General features: G+C 50.7%; 1 protein-coding gene across 17 annotated transcripts in view; it reads right to left on the reverse strand.

Moving 5' to 3' along the window:
• Window positions 1-22530, reverse strand: part of TRAK1 (trafficking kinesin protein 1) — a 178681-nt gene that overhangs the window by 14759 nt on the left and 141392 nt on the right. For 14 of the 17 annotated variants that reach the window (XM_054504493.2, XM_064589324.1, XM_064589308.1 and 11 more), the window contains 10 exons: window positions 21065-21181; window positions 18720-18820; window positions 17872-17980; window positions 16203-16281; window positions 15192-15322; window positions 14472-14546; window positions 13659-13796; window positions 9586-9662; window positions 7906-8142; window positions 6590-6906 (listed from right to left, as the gene is read on the reverse strand). In XM_054504493.2, coding sequence (XP_054360468.1) covers window positions 6590-6906; window positions 7906-8142; window positions 9586-9662; window positions 13659-13796; window positions 14472-14546; window positions 15192-15322; window positions 16203-16281; window positions 17872-17980; window positions 18720-18820; window positions 21065-21181 — 1381 coding nt within the window. Of the gene's footprint in view, window positions 1-5211; window positions 6907-7905; window positions 8143-9585; window positions 9663-13658; window positions 13797-14471; window positions 14547-15191; window positions 15323-16202; window positions 16282-17871; window positions 17981-18719; window positions 18821-18931; window positions 18994-21064; window positions 21182-22530 lie in introns of those variants that run through there. The other 3 variants (XM_054504494.2, XM_045903988.2, XM_064589299.1) reach the window with 3 other exon arrangements.

The following is a 22530-nucleotide window of genomic DNA, read 5'->3' on the forward strand; positions in this document are numbered from 1 at the left end:
TCGCACGCACGACTGTCGCCTCCTTTACTTCTGAGGGTTTCTGTTTTCTGGCAGCAACCCTGAGAGGCTGCAGGTTTGGGAGAGGGAATGGTGCTAGCCAGGTGTGATCGATGAGCACGGAAGTCCACACAGAGGTCTGAAGCAGAGGAGATCTCAGTGACACCAGACCCCGGGACTCAGATGACATTGTGCAAGGTCTGTAATAACACCGGAGTGTGTCCCCGAGGACCTCGAGGGCATCACGGCGGCTGACAGAGAGAAGCATCCCAAGAACGAGTATGCTTCGCAAACCAGGCTTGAGAAGCAGATTTACGGAGGAACACCTCAGAACCTTCAGTCTGTTGCTGTGGCCTGGGATTCTGCCCAGTCCATTTGCCAGAGCAACCCTTTCTTCCCTTTGGGACACTTCTCACACCTCACGTGGCCCGTGGATGACAGCCCGTGAGGCTGGGTGTCTGTCCCCATTCTCCAGATGAATTAGTTAGCCACACAAATGCCTACCCTACACTCAAGAGAGACTTTGAGAGCAGTTCTCAGGTGTGGGAAAGCAGGCCTGCGGACTTTGTGGGGGCAGGCGGTGTGAACTCACTCAAGGAGCCTGGCCTTCAGCATGCCACCACTACTCAGGGACTTGGGAAAATTGTCTAACTTCAGTGACCCTCAGTCCCCTCATTGGGTGCTCCCGGTTACCACTGGTTTACCAAGGGCGGCGTCTGTCGGGTAGGGAGGAACCCCTCCGGGCCGCCCCGTCGGAGAGGGGAGCCAGGGGTGCCAGAAGCCGGCAGCTCAGGAGTCAAGAGAAGAAAGAAGGGCGCCTGGGTGGCTCAGTTGGTTAAGCGACTGCCTTCGGCTCAGGTCATGATCCTGGAGTCCCGGGATCGAGTCCCGCATCGGGCTCTCTGCTCGGCGGGGAGTCTGCTTCTCCCTCTGACCCTCCTCCCTCTCACGCTCTCTGTATCTCATTCTCTCTGTCTCAAATAAATAAATAAAATCTTTAAAAAAAAATAGTATTCATTTAAAAAAAAAAAAAAAGAGAGAAGAGAGAAGGAAATGGTGGCAGGTGTTGGGATCAGGGGCCGGTCCAGGAACGTGAGCGAGATGCAGAGAACCCCCTCAACAGGAGCTCCCAACCCTCTGGCGTGCCCAGTGAGTGCGCGGCCCCCAACACACCGCCAGGAAGGAGCTTCCAGGGCAATCTCCACCAACGAGTCTTGAAGGCATTTTGTAAGTGGGCAATTTCACATCCACTTTAAAGAGAAACGCTGTACACGCTGCCAATACATGATTAGGGAAGTCCCCAGACGCCCACTTGGAAGTCTGTCCCAGTTTTAAGTGTGCACAAGTTCAACCTACTTCACCTGAATCTACTGCATATAAATAGCAAATACTCTACATGCAAAAGAAACACGGTAATAAAGAGGTTTATACGACAAAAGAGCATCACATACTGTTCTCTCACGAGGTGCTCAGATGCCCACTGAGCCGCGGTCTCAACCAGGGACGATCTTGCCCCACACGGGACATTCGGTAAACCAGCGGAGATGTTTTTGGTTGTCACCACTGTGGGCAAAGAGGGAGTGCTAACAGCACCGAGCGGGCAGAGTCAGGGGTGCTGCACCCCACGATGCCCAGGGCAGCCCCCTCACCACGGAATGATCCGGCCCAGGTGTCAGCAGGGCTGAGACTGAGAAACCCTGACCTAGAGCTGTGGTCCCCTATTCTCGGATCTCTGGAGAACCGGAGGAGCTCACGTCAAGCGGCAGCGCGCACAAACGGCCAGGGCTTGGCAGACATGCTCAGGCCAGCTCATGGGATCCTGGGGCCGGGGTGCCACAGCATCTTTTTTTTTTAAGCTACCCTGTATCGAATGGGCCTGTACAGCAGCTTATGTTACATCAACTCCTAGCTCAGAAGCACCCAATGAGGGGACTGAGGGTCACTGAAGTTAGACAATTTTCCCAAGTCCCTGAGTAGTGGTGGTGCTGAAGGCCAGGCTCCTTGAGTGAGTTCACACCGCCTGCCCCCACAAAGTCCACAGGCCTGTAAACAAGCAAGGACCTCAGTGTTCCAGCCGGGAACCCACACGAAGTGAGAAGCATCGATGGTGGGCAGTAAAAGTTCTAGGTGGCCGCCCAAGGCCAGCCAGGAGGCACACACGCTGTGGCCGATGGGATTTCTCAACCACCCCTGGAGACCCCCATTCATGATCCATAATGAGCCCCCTGTTCGTGTGTTCACTGGATGCCCAGGCACATTCCTGGCAAAAATACTGCACTGGGGAGAAGACTTAACAAGGCACCGTGACATCCAGCTTGGGACGCACATGCTGGTCCTACGAGGATGATGACAAATCCCTACGTGGGTGTGGCCACGTCACCTCTACTTTTGGAAGGGGAGGAAAGGGAAAGTTGACAGCCACTGAGAAGTGAAGAACCATGTTCGGAAGTGCCAGAGGTCCTCACCCTTCTGAAGGGCGCTGAGGTGTTTACCGTGCCCTGGGAAAGAAGTCAGGGAGGCTGGAGGTCTGGGCCCGGACACCAGTCCCGTGGGCCTCCATCCTCCCTCTGTTCAGCAGACTGCCCTCATCTCTCCCCACCCCGGGCATGGGCTCCACAGAGAAACGAGGCTACAGGGGGTTTGCTGTTTGGAGTTCAAGGTGCTATAGAAGTACATGGGGTTATCTGCCCTCCCTGAATACGCAGAGCCAAGATTACAATGGAGAGATTATGCTGAAAGATGCATGGTACTTGGATTTTTACCCCCGCCTTGGGCATCTCTTACTCACGTAGGAACAGCCAACCTTTACTGAGCATTAACCAGGTGTCAGGTACCCCTCTAAGAGGCCTACACTTAGTCACTCAATCATCATGATAACCCTGTTGTCCTCATTTTACAGATGAGGAAACTGAGCACAGGAAGGTCAGGTAACTTGCCAGAGATTGCATGGCTGGCAAATGGCTAATCTGGGATTCAAACCCACGCTGGCTCCAGTGTCCAACCTCTTAACAAAATACACCTTCTCTGGGCCAGCAGTGAGGGGCCCTCCTGGGTGTTTGTCTCAGAAATCAGGTCAATAACACACCCGACTGGCTTTTACAATCTCATACCTTTGCAGTCTTCCGTCCTGCAAAAGTGACTATTGGTGAAAGCCCCCACAGCCCTGTTACTGAGTTACATCAGGCTGTGGGGCTCAGACCATTTCTGTTCCCAACTGGTTCGAAGGCCCCAGGAGGGTTTCCCTGGGTCCAGCACCTGAGCAAAACAGCCCGCATCTCACTCCCTCCCCCTGCCACTGCCTGGGCTGCCACGTAGGAATCCTACTGATCTCCTGGCTGCCTAAGGTTCTGTCTTTGATACAAAATGGAGCACAGGGCGCCTGGGTGGCTCAGTTGGTTAAGCGACTGCCTTCGGCTCAGGTCATGATCCTGGAGTCCCTGGATCGAGTCCCGCATCGGGCTCCCTGCTCGGCAGGGAGTCTGCTTCTCCCTCTGACCCTCCCCCCTCTCATGTGCTCTCTCTCTCATTCTCTCTCTCAAATAAATAAATAAAATCTTAAAAACAAAACAAAACAAAACAAAATGGAGCACAGATCAAAAATTAAATATGAACAGCATCTTATTCAGCCTTGGCTGCCTCTTTCCCATCTCCACACCCTGCCACCCCCCAGCCCCCCGCCCCAGCCTGGCTTCCTTTATTTGTCAAGCACAGAAGGAGAGAATCACTGCACTATGAGCCACCTCCCATTACCAGCCCCTGCCTCCCCCCTACTCGAGGACGAGGCTGGGGTCAGGGAAAGAGGAAGCTTTGCGTTCCTAGTTGGCACCAAGATGAAGCTCCATGAAACAAGGGCATGGACAGAAGGGAACACAATTATGGTCACCACGCCTTTCCCTGTTTGCTTTCCTTCCACATCTCACTGTTCTAACTAAAAGCTGTGATATCATCAGAGGAGAAGAAAACCAAATCCATTTATGTCAGAGGAGTATCCGGGGCTTAAAAGTTTAGAACTAGCCTGCTGGACAATGTCTAGCTTAGCTGAGAAGTATATGCTTTCCCCTAATTACATATGAACTTATTTATTGGGAAATACCATTTTGGTTTTAATTAATCATGGCGGGGGTGGATATTACCAGATTCATCTCTCTTCTAGTCTGAAAAGTTTTGTTTGCTTTTGGCCTGCTTAAAACTCCTAAGGTAAGATGAAGAGACAAGAGTGCTAATCTTCTTAAACACCTAGCCCAGCTATTTTGGCTGACACCAATAAACAGATACCAAGATGCATTAAATAGGTAAGGGAGACACAGATGAAGACCCAGATTGGCTATCTGCTATGATCCCAGCCAACACTCTCCAGAAACCTCACCCCAGGTACATTTACCTGAGCCACTGAAGATCAAGGGAATCCTATTAGCTTCTGAGGGGGCCAATGGAAAAGGATGATATAAGAACATGGCCCCAGCACAATGCTGGTTCGGGTTCTCAACACTGGTAAGGCCACCCTTTAGACCTGAGCTGCTAGAACAGGGCAAGTGTGGGGAACCTAAGTTTTAATTAGCACCTATTAGGTACCAGGCATAATCACATTTACTCCTCACAATTTTGTGTGGCAGGTGTAAGCCTTACTTCACAAGTAAGGGAAACGGGGCTCAAAAGGGTAACTTATCTACTGCCACAGTTTGAGCTGCACTGAATCCAGTGTCAGGCAGACTTCTGTGTCAGCACTTCATCTTGTCAGATTAAACAAAGTAATAAACAAAAAAATTGTGGCGATAAGGAAGAAAGAAAATATTGGTTGTATTTGAAATAGCTGAGAAGTCAGAGAACTACAAAATGGAAGAGAGGGATCTCTATCATGAGGATGCATCACAGTCCATAGTGATATGACATGACTTCTTAATGGTGGTGATTTAGCTTCCCGGTGAGCAGGATACTTTAGATGAAACTGATCTAGCAAATCTCATGGGATTTCCTCTTAGTCTATTAACACAAAAAATATTGCTAAGTCATAAGATTAAAAGAAAAAAGATGAATTGGTTGAAATAGATTTTTAAAAATCTCTTCCTGTAATATGCTTGGAAAATGAATCCAAAGACAAATTCTTAGATGATCTAATGAAACATAAAGTCAAATACAGAAATCAGACGAAATAGAGATGATAAATTCCAATGAACTTTGAGACAAAGGAGAAAAAAAGAAAAGAAAGGCAGAAAGTAAAATTGCAGAAATGGAAGATTTTATTGAAAGAAAAACAGACATAATTATGGATCAGGAAACAATCACCAAGCTCACAACTGAATAAACAATTAAAAAAAGAACGAGCCATCCCTTTTCTGAAATCTAATAAGGGCCTAAATTATACAATTAAAAAATAATCATGAAGAAAGAACGTCAGCCCACCCTCTTCCTTCCTCTGGAGACTACAGGACCCAGCATGTCTTGGGTCTTTAACAAGCACATCCTCATTTTACACCACACATTCTCAACAGGGATAATATTGCCCCCAAAGGGTTGAAAACAGGTTCTTCTGGGGTAAAAAGAATCCTACTCTTTTTAGGCAGAGAGCAAAGCTATAGCACATCAACAGTGTATTTGTGGTATTAAATTGCGGGAACGAGTAACTAAGAATATATGTCTAAAATGACTCCTTAAGAATATAGGTCTAACATGGGAAATACAGCCTTACAGAAATTCTGATTTTACTTTGCACCAGAAATGTAATACAAAATTCTAAAATACCTTCTCAAACTCACATGGGTTTCCAAACTAAAGGAGTCAAAACTGAAAAATACAAACGCTCGGCGGCCCTTGACAAGGTAAGTGGGTAAGTAAAAGGAAGACATTTTATAATGCCTGGAAGAAAAAGCAAAAAAAGAAAAGACTTTTTTCCAGGAGTTTAACGATCTTGGGTGTCCCTGGCACTAAAAAGTACATTGCCCCTGGGAAAGGCAGGCTTGAGGAGGTACAGAACTCACTTGCCTCCGCAACCACCCCCTTCCCGGCCCTCAGACTGTAGAGGTCTAGGCATCTTGCTCAGAACCCAGGGCACTGGAAGAAAGCCGCACTCTCTTTACTGGAAGATCGAAGCAAAACATGTGAGCCCACGAACTGCAGATCACTTTCAGGTAGTTCCTGAAAAAAACAACTTCTAGCATGTGCTCTGCACCCCTCCCTGACACCAACGTTTCTGAGAGGTGACAGCAATAATTCCCTGTGCTTCTCAGACCCCAGGCATGACCTAATTAACCTTCTAGTACGGTAGCCTCTGCCTCTCAAAAAGATGCTGACTTCTAAGGTTCTAGATGCACGAGAAAGAGAACTAGGAAACTGACGTGAAGGCGCTCGTTCCTTTCCTTTGGCCTGGCCGGCCCAGGTGAGAGTCGGCCTGCGTGCACACTCCCACACCTGCCCGGGGAGACGGAAGCCCAGGCTGGGCGCCACCGTCAGAGGAACTCAAACCAGCAGCGCGGGAGGCTGTCTCGGAAGAAAAAGGAGTAGGCGTGACAGAGGCTGCCCGCTTGCTGGTGGTGGATCAGCGACCACAGGCGGTCGCCGAGGAGGGCCGAGAGGGGCCGAGGCCCCCGGGGATCACCTTCCAGCGGCTTCACGATCTGGAGCTTCTCGGGCAGGTAGGAGCGGCTGCTGAAGGACATGCCCGAGAAGCCGGTGAACTCAGAGAAGCGCGAGTGGGTGCCGAGGGACATGATGCTCTCCGTGGGCGTGAGGGAGCCGCTGAGCAGCTCGCCCTTCTCCGCCAGCTCCCTGAGCTTCCGCTCCTGCTCCTCCTCGAAGAACCTCCGCTCCGACAGGTAGTTCTCCCGGCGGAGGGACAGCCGCCGCAGCGCCGTCTCCAGGTCGTGGGAGCCCGGGGTGCCCGGCGTCCCGGGCTTCTTGCTCCGCTCGACGTTCCTGCGAGTGGGGAGACGGGGCTGAGCGTGGCGCACCCCGCGGCAGGCGCCATGCAGGGTGCACGGTGCGAGGGAGGACTTACTGCTCTAGGTGGCCGGGGGCGGACAGGTTTCCTGGTGGACGCAGGATTTTTGCTAGGGAAGCCAACAAGGCAAGCAGCAGAAATTTAGGCAAAAATGGGGAGGTAAATGCCTGTCCGGGAGAACTAGTTCCTCTGCTGGGTGTTGCGCCGGGTAGCGGGGAGAGCACAAAGGTGCAGAGAAAATTGGCACATACTATGTAAAAAATTCCGTCCCTAGCAACATCTCCCTCCTGAGCCCTCAGGAAGACGACTTCTTCAGGCTGCAGGTCCTAGTTACCAGAAGGGCCACTGGTTCAAGAGGCATTTCTCTTTCCTCTTGAATTGAAAGAGCTGTTCTGATCAAGCCGTTTCCCCTCTGACCCAGTCGGTCAGAAGAACCAATTTCATTGTCACAGAAAAAAGTTGTACAACACAGCTGATGTCACGCGTGTGTGTATGCATGTGTGGAGGGCTTCAGGACAAAGAGGGACTGCCCCCCCGCTGAGGAGGCCCCACCCCAGGGACAGGAGGTGTGATGTGCACCTGCAGGGGGCCCTGCGCCCCACCTTCGGCCGCAAACTAGATTCTGGTCACAAGACAGAGCCTGAGTCCTCCTCAGCCTTTCAAACACCCAAGCTACAGAATGTCTATTCTATAGCCCAACAGTGAAGATTAACAGAAAAAATACTCATTCATCCTCCCCTTCAGCATTTTGACAGAAAAGCAGACTTCCTGTCATACCTCCTTACACTGGTGGAAAGAGCAGAATCAAGAGTGAGCGTAAACTCAGAGGGCTAGCAAAACAGATGACAGAACCGAAAGGTCTATGCTTTTCAGGCGATTCTTTGTCAGCTCCCCTCTTCTGATGGCTTAACCTATCCTCGATCCACACTACCTGTCTCCCAGACCCAAAGATTACAAACTCCCGGCTGGCTCACCCCAGGTCAGCTGACTCTGCTTCCAGGATGATGCTGTTGGTCTTGTTGTCCAGGACGACATTGCCAACATCACTGCCGTAGAAGCTGGACCGGGGGGTGCTGACGCAGCTGGACAGGAGGGAGTTCACAGCTGAGGACTGGTTGGAGCCGGGGATGTTCATGGGGGACGGGGTCAGAGACCTCTGCTTGACGACCTGGTTGATGTTTCTCACCGTCTCAAAGACTCGCTTCTGGTGACTGGGGGGAGGGGGGGAGGGAATGCACAACATCCATGAATAAACAAATGCAGGAATGACTGTGGAGTTCAGCCCTCCAGAAACTACCATCCAAGGAGCCAAAAGGCTGCTGGCCCACACGAGCCCCCAGGCAACCTGCCATCCCCTGCCTTCCATGTGTTGGCTGAAACTCAAGAGGCTCAATGCCCACTGAATTCCGGGCCCTAATTCATGGTTGTGTCCTACAGGTGAAGCTAGCAAGATGATACTGCTTTTCTCTCCCTCCGGCTTGACCCACAAATACAAATACTTAAGTAGGCTTTTGTCTCCCGGCTACTTTTCCTCTTTCATCATGGTCACTAGAATGCAAAGTCCAAGAGGGCAGTGTTCACTGCTCAGCACATAACAGGGCTCCATAAATATCTGTAGAATGAGTATTTGTTGATTGTTCATATATATATATATAAAAGCAAGACAAAATCTCACACTTCTGTAATGAGATGATAAATACCGCAGGAATCTTTCAAAAATTGCTATTTCTAAGAGTGGAACTTCCCTTTGATGCTCATTTGTTCCCTTTTTTTTTTAAGAGGAAGAGAGACAGAGAGAGAGGGAGCTCACATGAGCAGAGGTAGTGGCAGAGGGAGAGGGAGAGAGAGAGAGAGAATCCCAAGCAGGCTCCGTGCCCAGTGCAGAGCCCAACACGGGGCTCGATCTCACGACCCTTAGATCATGACCTGAGCTGAAATCAAGAGTCGGATGCTTAACCAACTGAGCCACCCAGGCGTCCCCTCATTTGTTCCTTTTTCAGGAGACAAAGGTAGGCACGTTGCTCTAACGGCCGTGTCCTTCTGGGATGCATAGGGCTTCACACACGCACCGAGGCTCGGGGACTCTGGTCACTCCCAGGATCCCATTTCAGTTCTGGCTGTGGGCTTTGGGTACAGAAAATACACAATGAAATCGGATCCACACGTTCCTTAGAAACAACTCGGGGCAGGCCTCGTGCAAGGTCTCATGTTAGGAAGAGAGTTGGTAGAGGCCAATATCCATAAACGTATCCAGAAAGGAAGCAGAAGCCTTGCGTGCACCCCTCGAAGAGCCCTCTGTATCTTCTACTGCATCCTATTTTGCTTTTGCTAACAGACAGTAAACATTTTTTAAGTCCTGTTTTTCACTGAAAAGAAAGATAAAACCAAGTGGTGGTATCAAGACAGGGCCTGTATTAACAGAGATGGGAAACAGCTCGCCCTCTCAACTTCCTGTAAGTTAATAATATAGCTTTAAAACTCAGGAAGAGGACCTGTGGGATATTATTGGCTGTGTGCTCTTATCTCCCTTAATCTGGACCCAAATTTGTGGAAGGACCACCATGATCACTGTTGGTGTCTGAAGCCCAAACACTGCTAGTTTTGATGACCACAGGGCATGAGCAGTCTCTGGGAAGCTTAGAACCAGGCCGTACGCGATATCTGGAGACTCAGGTTCTTCCAACTGCAGCTCCTTGCGCATCGTTCCCTCAATCTCCGCTGCCAAGGAGTCCTGAGAAAAGCCAGAAAACACACTGAGTGAACAGCAATTCAAGTCTCTAGAAGAGGCTCACGGCTGGCTAGCCATAGGAGCATCAACTGAGGCCTCAGAGCCTGCAAACTACCCATGCCACTAGGCTTCCAGCATTCATCACTGGGGGAACCCCTGACCGAGCAATCCCCATGGCGCGTTCTCAATGGAGCAGTCCCCAGTGGGCACTGAGTGTACAGCCCTGACACTCCCCTGCAGCCGAGGGTCTGAGAGCAAACCCCACGTTCCCTTGGCCACACCACGGAGCTGTGACTCTGTCCACAAGGAGAGAGGAGAGGCGGGGAATTTGTGGAGGAGGGGACCCGAGTTGTGAGCACTGTCATCTGAGCCTCTGCTCTGGTGCCGCCCACTTCCCCTGCAAGGAGAGCTCCTCTCCCTACCAACGACCCATCGCCCGCCCACCTATAATGACCAGCTCATACCTTGTTTCCACTACTAATCCTTCATTCCTCCCTGAAGAAAGACACCAAACACATGAAGTCCCTGCGAGTTCCCTGAACAGTTAGTTCACTTAGATCTTTCTCTAGCTAGGTCGTGGATTTTGCGGGTCAGGGCAAGGCTGGTCATGGCTGACTTCTCCCTTCCCGGATGGCCAGGCCCCCAGCTGAGACTCACCGATAAAGACCCCCTGATGAGCGCTCCCTCCTCCCCGAACGGCCCACCACTCCTCACCCTCTGAGGTAGAGCCTAACAAGCAATCCCATACACTGGACAGGTCGGTGCCAACAGGAGGACCAGGCGTGTGCAGAAAAGCACCTGCTGGGGCCTCAGAGGAGGACACCCCCAGGACAGCCTGAAGGGAAGGACTTGCTGTGCTAACTGAAGACTCCCTGCGATGATCAGGAATGTTCTTTCTGCACTGTCCATTGTGGGAGCCACAGGCCGCAGGTGGCTATCAGGCACCTGAAACATGGCCAGTATGGCTGAGGACCCGAATTCGCTGTACTAATTTTAACAGATTTAAATTCACATAGCCACTTGTGGCCAATGGATTCCCAGCAAACAGAGCATGGGAACTCCAGAGCGCCCATCTCCACAGCCCCACAGTCAGGGATCGACGCTCCAGGCTAGAAGCTGGAACCAAGTGGGGAGACTTGACAGGAGGTAGCAAGAAGCTGGGTCCATAAAGGGGTTAATGTGCTTGTTTTCAACTATTATTTATAAATATGCAATTTTATTTAGTAATTATTATGTACAGATTGTCATTCAACATAACCCATGTTGTAAAGGGCTTCCCTGAGTGAGCTTTTTTAAAGTCAGTTCACTTTTCTTTCTTTCTTTTTTAAGACTTTATTTATTTGAGAGAGAGAGAAAGAAACTGAGATAGCGAGACAGCATAAGCAGGGGGAGGGGCAGAGGGAGAGGGAGAAGCAGCCTCCCCGCTGAGCAGGGAGCCTGATGCGGGGCTCAATCCCAGGACCCTGGGATCATGACCTGAGCCGAAGGCAGACACTTAACTGACTGAGCCATCCAGGCGCCCCACCACTTTACTTCTTACTACTGTAATTCACCATATAGTTTACATTCAGAGTTCTGCACGAGGAAAGGACCTTCATACAACTTAGGAGCGATGACATACCAAACTACTAACTTCAAGGTCGTGCCTGGAGGAGATAGCAAGCCGGCTCTGTGACTTTTTCTTGGCCCTGAGCCCCCTAGCAGTCTGGGGAAGCCACGGACCCCTTCTCAGAATAGTATCTTTAAGTGAACAAAATAATTAGGACAAAAAGGAAGCCCAATATATTGAACTAGTCACTAGACTATTAATAACAACAATCGTGATACGTTAACACACAGGATCTGGCTTCAGGCCTGGTAATGACTGCCACCTTGAAGTGGGCCTTAGCACAAACGGGATTTGGAGACATCTTACAACGGAGAGCAGCTGTGATCTCAACTGGTGACCAAGTCACCGGGGTGGCTAATATCGCTGTGGCTTGTTGCCCACCTTCATATGAGCAGGAAGCACTGTATACAATTAGGGACTAAGATAAAAGACGTGACCGTCCCTCAAGTTCACCGGCCCCCTGAGTCCTGTCTGGGGATCCCCGATTAGGAGCTCCTGCCACAGACAAGAGAGCTGGCAACGTACTCCTCAGGCAGAAACTGCTACCCACCGTTTGACTCAGATTGGGGCGTTCTGCTCCAGAAACGCGCACAGCACCACTCAGTGCCGCAAATACCTTTAATACATCGCGCACTTTAAAAATAGCCACCTTCAAAAAGTGAGCCGTGCCAACAGGAAAAGGCAAGCGAAAGCTCCATCTCAGCAAATACAATAGCTGAGAATCTCTGCAGAAGACGCCCAAATGAAGATTTTCAGTTTGACTTTTCTATGTCATGGCTCTGTTTTAAAACAGGTCTGTCTCTGAGCGTGGGGAATGCAGTGGAGTGCATCCTAAGTGCACGGGAGATAAGGTGCCCCTAGGAGGCCACTGTGCCAAGGTGGGAAGCCAGGAAGGAGGGAAACTGAGGCAGGGAGCATATATCACTACATAGGCCAGTCTGTGAGCTGAGTGTCATTGGCTCTCGATGGAGGAATCGGGGGCACTGAATGTTCTTTGCTGCCTTTACTTGGATTCCTGGACACACTGGATCACCAATCTGCTCCTTGGAAAGCTATGTTTATGTATCTTTCGTTTTGGTTTCATTAGGTTTCAATCCAGCTGAGAGAGAGAGAAAGAGAGAGAGAGAGAGTTCTAGCCTGATTTTTATACATAAAATGAGACTGTGATTTAGGAAAAGTGGGCCAGACAGTGTAAAGGGAAAGAGCCCCAAGGAAAGGCCAAATTCCAAAGGACTGAGTGTCACAAACATTGTAGCTGCCATCCACTTGTATCTCATTGGGAGTGTTTCTCTCAAAAGTTCTTGTCTCCTCCTCAAAGAGAATTTGGTATTTCATCAAACCACGGAAACAGAGCCTGAATATAAAAGTTCTTGGTCATTTGTTCTTCGGTCTGTCTGTCCACCCACCCAAATCTAGTACCTACTAAGCATGTACAATTGTGAAACATAACAAGCACGGAGCAGACAGCAGAGTATTACAGAGGGAAGGAGGAAAGGAGCAAATAAGACACGGCCCCCACCTTCGAGGGGCTTTAGTCTGACAGAAGAAGGTACAGTGAGGAAGCTCACCAAACGACTCGGGGAAAAGACCAGCAGAGGAGGCCTGCCTAGTGCTGCTGAACCCCAGCAGGGAGGGGCTAACCTGGAAAATCCCTTTCTCAACCATGTCTCCCTAAAGCCCAAGCATGAAACAGATCAGGCCAGAGCTAGGAAGTAGAATTGCGGGCAAATCATTTTGTAGAAATGGAAATGCCGCTCCAGCTAGAGAGACAGATTTTTTCAGATTACAGACACTGAAAGCCCCCAAGAGGATGATCAGTAAGCCTAGAAAGAACCAGCAGAACTGTATGGGCAACTTAAGAATTCTAGAACGCACGGTGAGGCCAAAATAGCTCATACTCTGATAAGGTTAGAAAAAGAACAATGTGTGAATAACATCTTCCAAGTATCTGAGGGTCTTACGAAATCTACCAATTAAGGACACGAGGAGAAAAAAAGGACTGAGTCAGTCCTTGCTCAGGCACGCGAGCCCCTGACGCAGATCTAGAGCTAAGCTGCAGAAAAGCAGCCCACCCACCGGGCGCCTGGGTGGCTCAGTTGGTTAAGCGACTGCCTTCGGCTCAGGTCATGATCCTGGAGTCCCGGGATCGAGTCCCACATCGGGCTCCCTGCTCGGCGGGGAGTCTGCTTCTCCCTCTGCCCTCTTCCCTCTCGTGCTCTCTGTCTCTCATTCTCTCTCTCTCAAATAAATAAATAAAATCTTTAAAAAAAAAAAGAAGAAGAAGCCCACCCACCAAGTCTCGGCGCCAGACCCCACCTCCCTGCCAGGGGCACCCCCTGCGGCCTGGCAGGCGGGTGGGGAGCGGAGGCACAGAGCAGGCGGGTGCTCACCATGGGGAACAGGCCGAGCGAGTGGTAGCGCCGGGATGCGGTGTTGGGCATGGTCTTGTTCCGGAGGTTCTTGAGCTCTTCCTGCGCCTCGTGAAGCATCTCCATGCACTCTGCGTACTTGTCCTCCAGCTCTCGCAGCTGCACACACCAGAAAGGCACGCACGGTCAGGGGGGTGGGGGGACGACGGGGACTGCCCTGCACCTCCAGGCCCGACACCAAAGGGCCCTCGAGGCTCAGTTCGACTTCCACCTGGGGCGTGCTCCTAGCCTCAGAAACCTCCCAAGTTCTAACGTGCAACCGAGATCCCAGGCTTCCAGTTACAGGATGCCTAAGTCATGGGGATGAACGGCACAGTGCGGGGAATCGAGTCAGCAGTACGGTAACGGGGTTGTGTGGTGACAGATGGGGCGACAGTGTAGTAAGCATGGCATGACGTACAGACATGTCCAATCACTACGTTGTACCCCTAACACTCATGGAACCTCCTGCCAATGATACTCAAATATTTTTTTAAAAAGCCAACTCTCCACGAATGGGAGAGCCAATTGTCACACCATCGTCTCTAGCCACATCTGTGAGCGGGCTCCTTCCCGTGGTGAGTTCCGTGCCGTTGCCCTCATGGGACATTTAGCAGGAGCGGCTTATGCAGGGCCCAGCCCCCCAGGTGCTCACCAGCCGTGACAGCGTCAGCAGGAATTTACCAGTAAGAATGGCTTTCAATTCAGAATAAAAGCAGCTAGTGAGGTGGACATGACCCGCGGCCCGTCACCCTAAGTGGGATGGGCCTGGGGAAAGCGGGGAGAGCCGCTCACCTCCGCCGTGAGCTGCCGCTGGGCATCCTTAGCAGCCCCCAGGTGCTGGACCAGCTCTTCATTTTCCACCGCGCACTGCAACAGGGCAAAGGCCCATCAGCTTCTCCTTTAAGATACCTGGAAACGTCTAACTGGTTTCCTCTTATTACCTGATCTATTCCGATCCTATCACATTTCTACAGTGAGACTTTTAAGCCGGAGTAACATTTCGCCTTTTCTGTAATTTTGAAGGCAGACTTTCCTACATCCGTGTTCATTCTGTGTGGCCCGCCCTACGCCCGTCTCCGTAGGCACAGCCCCTCCCCAGACGCGCTTCGCCTCGCGCTGCTAGCAAAGGCCTGACGTGGGAAACTAAACTGTATTTGTTTTGTTGTTGTTGATATCTTGCGGCTGCTTCATCTCAAATCTAAAGGGGATATTATTCTGCTATAGGAACACCAGGTGCTCTATGTAAAAACAAATCCTAGACTAGAAAATTCACAAGTGAAATTCCACTGCGGCACCTTTCTTAACGAATTCTATTAATGTGCAGATTATTTTTAGGAGGTAAGTGGTTATATGATGCCCTCCCCAGTTCAGGGCGACTAGCTTTATTCTACTGAATTTGCTAATAAGCCTTTTCCCCAAAGGGGCAGCACAAACTCCTAAACTATAAAACCAAAGGGCATGGTCTTCGGGGGCAAATGCCATCTGCAGCATCCAGAGAAACAGAAGCCTTACAGCTTTTGCCTTCTTCTGCAAGTCAACTATCTGCGACAGCAGGTGTGTGATCTCCTCTTGCTGGCGGGCAGCATCCTCGGTCTTCTTAGCCAGCTCCTCTGAGATACTGGCAATCTGCACATTGGCATCCCCTTTAACCAAGAAATGACAAGAGGAAGTCAGACCCAGAGAGAATGGTTTCTTTGTGGTGTGCACAAGGAAAAGCATCTTTGTTGCCAGACGGGGATGAGTGGAGAGGGCAGTGAAGAAGGAACAGTGCCCATTTTCCCATATGGGCTCAGTCTGGTGTGGGCCCTGGTGTGGGGACCCAACCCCGCCGACCAAAGCTGCCTCCCTTCCCAGAGGAAGTCAGGCAGGCTTTGGGGGTCAGCTGGGAGATGCCACACCACACAAAGGTGCATCTGCCCGAATCCCCACATTCATGCATGAACGGATCCACATCATTAACAGGAACCCCTGCTGCACCCTATTCTAGAAGGAACTGTGCCCGCACAGTATAATTCCTTTGGATGTCTTCAACCCATATTCAGAGTCATAACTCATTTTACTAGACTGGAACACAGGGTGTGTTTCATTTATTGAGCGTTTTGCTGAAATTCAAAATACTGTTTGCCCTTTTGTCTTAACTTGTAAACTTACGATGGAGAGGGTGGGGAAAGTACTTGTTTGCAAAGCGGAGAACTCTGGCCTCACCTTGCACACGTCAATTATGAGAAACCATAATTGATTAGTGTTTGCATATCGACAGGGGAACTCTGTAACTGGGCTTAACTTAGACTTCACATAACTCCAGTATTACAGTAGAAAGCCGGAATCAAAATTAAACATCCGTCTCAAGTGAGAAATTAGGATAGCGTATGGCTAATAACCTAGCACCCAATTTCTCATGCATTAGAGTGAGCGGTGCCCCACACAAGATCGGGGGGTGGGGGCGGGGGTCTCATCACAATGATGGCAGCTGCAGAAAGTAAAAAGAGCGGGTAGGGATGGAGCAAGAGAACCAGGCCATACTCAGCTCCTTCACGCAGTCGTTGACCAGCTGCTGTTCCTTCTCTTCGTAGGTGATGGTCTCCGTCTTCAGCTGGCAGGCCTGTGGACAAGGCTCAGGTCAGAGGCCCCACATTCACACCTGGACTGGTGGGGTGGGCAAGGCTGGGGCACGGAGCAAGGACTAACCCGGGTCTGGGAAGCTGCCCTTCACCCTCTCCCCACCTGCCATCCAGGACACCCTCCAATACAGAAAGTCCATCAGAATGCCCTGCTTAGTTAAGGAATCGCGGATCCTCAAAGCTGAAGAGCTGAAAAAGGCGTACCACCAGAGGGCGCTACACAAAGCGATGTGCACTCTACAAAGCGCCACCCCTGGTGTCTATTCATTTGCATCTGTCCCGGCTCATAGACAGGGACCCCTTTGGACCCCAACAGTGTCTAGGACTCAGCTCTGCCTACCATCTACAGATGACCACAAGAATGGCTAACACTTATCATGTACCTGCTTTATGCAAGGCACTGTCCTATGAGATCTAAGTTGGGGAGTTAGATCTACTGTATTCGGCTTAGTAAAAACAAGGTACGATACAAAAGCATTAAAATTCAGAGACCCAAGAGCTATCCCAGGACTCTGGATAGCCATGCCCCCAGCTGACAAGGTGAGAAAATAGAGATCCAAAGTTCTGAAGAAACTATCCCAGGTGGAGAGCAGGTATCTCTGAGTCCTCGGGCCCTGGCCCCAGGGAGACAACACTCCCGAAAACTGAGGTGGAATTTGTAGCTGGGATTGGAGCATTTACCTGGGGCAGGCACTGGGATGGAAAGCTCTGGTCGGTAGTCTTGGCTTGGCCACTGGCTGGCACAGAAACAGAAAGCCTGCACAACCCTCTTGGTCGCTCTGGGTTTGTGTTTCCCACTAGTCAATGAGGACTAGAAGATAAGCCCAGACATGAGGCTCATTCCAATGTGTGGGCAAGTTCAAGGTGGTCTGCTGTATTGTAGGGGTTTCAGGGAACCCTGGGCCAACTCAGGTGGGCATGCAGCCCAAACGTGACAAAGCATACCTCTGGCTGGAGAGCATAAACTCACTAATAATTAAGACAAAAAGTACTAAACTTGCATGCCTCAGTGTTTCCAGATAGGGGCCATGGGTGAAGGGAAGTAACAGGTTCAGAGTCACAGAGCCTTGCAAATCCTGCCTTTGTCATTCCCTAACTTGTGCCACGTTGGCAAATCAAACACCTAGGAGCCTGGGTCCCAGCTTTCTCGCTGTAAATGAGAAGCAAATTAACCAACTTCCAGCCTTGCTGTGAAATTTGAAAGAAACGAAAAACAAAAACACAACACAGGCAAAGTGCCTGGCACAGCGACTAACTAGTCAGGAAGCCTCAAAAGTCAACAGAGCCCTGCCCTAACTGAAGGAGGAAAGGCTCGCCACTCTTGGCCAGCCACACGGAGAATCCCCGAGTCCTCAGCCCCTCGGACGGGTATGTGCTCCCCGGAAGCCAATGCCCAGCTCACAGAGGAGGCACGCTGGCTGGGCCCCAGGTGCCGCTGTGAGCAGAGCTCAGGTGGCTCTCCCACAGACGGTCACCCTTGAGAACGGCGCTGTAAGCACGGCTCCTCCTGCCAGATAAGGCAAAGGAGCCACCACCCTCCAGATGGAACAAGGGCAGGGAGTGCACTTGACCTCCGATCGAAGTACGACGTTCTCCTCTTCGAGGTCCTTCAGCTTCTTCTGAAGAGAATCCAGATGGAAGTAATTCTGGACGGAGGAGGATGACTCATTCCTCTTCAACCTGGGGGAGAAAGTGCAATCTCGCTCCAGGGAAACAGCACCTGCCGGCACACAGGCTCGCCAGCACTCAGGACCCCCATCCCAACCCTCTGGCCACCATGTACAGCCCCATGGCCTCACAACTCAGCAGAATCAACTATTCGAAGCCAACGCACAATTCCGGATGCCTAAAAGTCTACTTCATATTTACATTGCAATTCTATGTGCCTAGAACATGTTCTAGTTTTAAGTACTCTACAGGTATGAAGTCAATTAATGCTCATAACGCTCTGAACTAAGTACTGTCGGTATTCCCATTTTACAAATGAGGAAACAGGCACAGAATGATTAAGTAACTTGGCCAAGAGCACACAGCTAGGAAACCACAGAGCCAAGGTCTGAACTGAGACCACTGGGCTCTAGAGTTTGTGCTTCTAATCTCTCCGAGATGTCCCAAGGGCCCACGGTGGCCCCTCTGGCTCCAGGACCCGGTATCATCCTCTAACTGCGGGGCCCACCCTGTTACCCGTGACCAGGCCGGATTGATCTAAATTGATGAATAACCCTGTCCCCTTCCACATCCTGCTAAAATCATCCAAGCAATTTGTTGGAAGCACGTGGAGATACTTGGTCTGGGGAAGGCTGGGAGCAGCAGACCTGAGCTGCTAGGGAAGCAACCCTGCCAAGGCACCTCCAAGGACATGGACAACAGGCAGCCGCCTGCGCCCCCACCCCAGAGCCACGGCCCTCTGGCGACTTACGGGGTGGAGCACACAGACTCGGGCTCGCTCTCCTCCGCGGCACTGGTGTAGAACTGAAGCAGCTCATCCTTCATGGACAGCTCATGCCGGAGTTGAGACACCTGCAGACACAGCCGGGGCGGGGGGGGGCAGCATTCAGCCCCGAGCATGGACAACGCCCCCGTCACGTTCAAACACTTGCTGCTGGTGACAACGTTCGTTTAATTCCTCACCCAAAGTGAAGGCATGTCATCGATTTTGTCTTTTCAAGGAGAAGAGGTTGCATTCGATCCCACTGAAGAAAAATACAGTCAACTGTGTTTCAACAGAAAACCCTCTGCCTAAATTTATGGTTTTTACTTTGGTTCAGAGAAGAGGTGAGAGGAGACTAGAAGGCTCTAGAATGATGTTTGGCCGGGGGTACGGGGCGGGGGGGGGGGGAACGACAGATGATGACAAGATAGCATATGGGCTTTGCAAGTAGCCAGATGACCAGCTAGGCAAATGGCCAGAGAAAAAGATCCTGTTACCAAAGGAAAGAAGAGGCCATTCAGTTCTGCCGAAACCAAATGCCACCCTGGACTGGGCCCCTGGCGATGCCAGCCCTGGGTGGGCAGCTACAAGCAGCTTGTCCACCCTCGCTATCACACTTGGCACACTCCCAGCCCCACCCTGTGACTGCTGCACCCTCACAGGGCTCGCGGCCAAGCCTGGCCAGACCTTACTCTGTACTCAGTGACCATAAGATAGCAATTTCAGACACAGGAGAAAGAAGGCAGCCATCAGGAAGTGGCCACACTGATTACCAGGACAGTTTTTGCAAGTCGCCTGATTTGTAATTAACATCTTAAGCAAACAAACCCGAGCCATAAAATTTTTCACTTCCCTTTCACCACTCACTACTGATGAGCAGGGAGCCCGTGCTGCAAGCGAGAATTACAATTTAGTTTTCATTTTTTCTTGTTTCTAATCTGATTTGGGGTCTATGGTTTATTCCAGCTTTCCTACACAACACAGTGGGTATTTATGACTTCCGGGGAGAAGCAAATGTGCGGGTTTATGCGCACAAAAGTTTAGTTTCAACACCTAGACTGACAATTTAATGACGTGCCAAAGGGGAACATATTACAGCTTCCAAATTCAGAGCTCTTCCAAGGAAAAAGAGGCATTCCCACTTCCAAAGAGGTGGGTGCTGTTTGTGTGAGGTGAGGGAGCCCCAGGCAAGGGCACGAAGAGGAGCAGCACATGAGGGACAGTGGGTGACCATTTACTGGTTCCTGGGTGGCATGGTCCTCTGCTCTCTAATGCCCGAGAGAAGGAGATGTCAGGTCATGATGCTGGGTGCCGGGAAAGCAGGCGGCGACTTGACTTCTCCAAAACACGACTACATTCTACCATATCATCTTTCAAAGGAAGCCGCCCAGGATGAAAACTTTTCTTAGATACTGGCAACTCTGTTTCATCAATATTAAAACAATCACTGAACCCAGGCAACAATAGCTGGTAACAGCTTCAATGAGGAAAAGGTCTGAATACATCTAAGACGTGAGTCCCCTCCCACTTAGAAGGTTTCTGGTAGAAAATAAGGGAAATCAGGAGAAGAAGGTCAGGTGAAAGTCCTCACAGCTAAATTCGCAGGTAAAAGAACATGATGATGGGAAAGAAGCTACAAAGTAGGGCCCGGCTCTAACTCCTAGGCCTTGTTCCAGCCACCCCGTCCAACTCTGCAGAGCGTTCCTTGTCCTGCCCACACCACAACCTTCCAGAAAACCAGTGTTGCTCCTCTGAAATCTCAGCCCGGTAAGATAAGCCTAAAGCATTCAGACCCCCACCTCTGATGCCCTTCAGCCAAGATGTGTATCATGAAAATGATAGGGTTCCTACCATGACAACAATAGCCTATCTTCTTCGTTCTGTTTTACAAACACAACATTATATTGGAATGAAGAATGTGCCATCGCTGCCCTACTCGGCAGCACAGGCTGGCCTCCTCCCGACAGGGCTCCCCTCTGGCCTGCCCGTGCCCCGTTGCCCCAGGAGCCCCTGCTCTCTGCCGCCTTAGGCTGCGTGCACTCCTGCCCTGAGCTGAGTGTCCTTCCCAGCCTACGTGAGGATCTGGACTCTGGGGGACGGCAACCAGCGCTGGTCCAGCACACCCAGGCACGGTGGGGGACTGGACACTCTGGGCCTAGCGAGTGGGTGAAGGCTGTCCTCGCCCAGCTGGTGCTGTCCACACTGTCCGAAGGAGGGTCCTGAACAGAAGCAGCCGAGGAAGGCAGGCTTCTGCCTCCAGGCGGCCGCCCCAGGACAGGCAACGCTGGGGCCTGAGACCAAACCCACCGGCTCCCGGCCACTGCCAGGCTCACCTCCTCCCTGATGTGCTCCACCTGCTCCTCCAGCAACTCGTTCCTCTCCGTCAGTGTCTTGTTCTTCTTCAACAACGACTGGCCAATCCGAGCAGCCAGTTCTAAATCCCGCTCTTTCTATGAAAGGCAAAAATGAGAACAGACGTTCAGAACACCTGTGCTTCCTGAAGGAGCCCAGGGTGCTCAGGGTCAACTGAGGAAAACAGGGCACTGAGAACTAACAAAGGTATTAATAACTCACCATCCACGCACCCACGTTTGATACCTGTCCAAAGAGGGGGGATGCTCGGCCCACAGAATGTGTAAGAGCTACGCAGACCTCGGGCAGTGGGAGAGAACCTCAAAAGCCAATGAAAACATGTCTCTGTTCCTACAAGAGAAACGTGCTTCCAAAAACATTTCTCCGCAATGAAAAGCTTTTGGTGTCTGTGAAATCACTTGCCAATCTGTCCGCCTGAGGGCTGAGCTCTTGTATCCCCCAGGGCCCGGCACATGGAAATACTCAGTAACTGCCTGCTGGGTGAGTGAATGAGCACAGAAATTCCACAGTGCTCTTGCAACAAAGCCAAGAGCTGACGCAGGGAGGCAGGCAAACAAAGGCGGAATTTACTGAGCTATTTATATTTATTTCATATGGAACAAAAATGTTCAAGGTTACTCTAAAATCTAATAGCATGTTTCTTTTACTTAATGGAGGGTACTTAGGTTGATTTTTTATTATTTTTTTAGATTTATTTATTTATTTGAGAGAGAGACAGAGAGAGCACAAGTGGGAGGATCCACAGGAGAGGGGAGAGGATCTGACGCAGACTCTGCACTGAGCACGGAGCCCAACGCGGGGCTGGATTCCGTGACCCTGAGATCAAGACCTGAGCCTAAACCAAGAGTCGGACGCTTAACTGACTGAGCCATCCAGGCGCCTGTACTTAGATTTTTAAAAAAAATACCTTCAAGTGGTGCCTGGCTGGCTCAGTGGGAGGAGCGTGTGACTTCTGATCTCAGGGTTGGGGATTTGAGCCCCACGTTGTGTGTAGAGATTACTAAAAAAAATAAACTTAAAAAAAACTTCCGAAATGGATATAAGGCATAAAATTGCCTTACTTCAGGACAAAGACTGTGTTAAGGACACAGAAGTTTCTGTTAGTTCAGTTGATGACGTCACATATATGTAGCAAAGCAGTACACAAGGGAAGATCTTCAGTGGCATGTAAAGGTACAGCTGCTGGGGAGCCTGGGTGGCTGAGTTGGTTGGGCAGCCGAATCTTGATTTTGGCTCAGGTCACCACCTCAGGGTTGTGAGACTGAGCCCTGTGTCAGGCTCTGTGCTCAGCAGGGAGTCTGCTTGAGATTCCCTCCCTTGCCCTTTGCCCTTCTCCCTGCTTCCATGCTCTCTCTAAAATAAATAAATCTTAAAAAAAAAAAAAAAAAGGGGGTACAGCTGCCTCTGCGGGACGAAAGATGTTCCC

The sequence above is a fragment of the Mirounga angustirostris genome, unplaced genomic scaffold (assembly GCF_029215605.1).
Source record: "Mirounga angustirostris isolate CCGP_5_RB_7025 unplaced genomic scaffold, mMirAng1.0.hap1 SCAF_1, whole genome shotgun sequence".
In the NCBI taxonomy this organism is placed as follows: Eukaryota; Metazoa; Chordata; class Mammalia; order Carnivora; family Phocidae; genus Mirounga; species Mirounga angustirostris.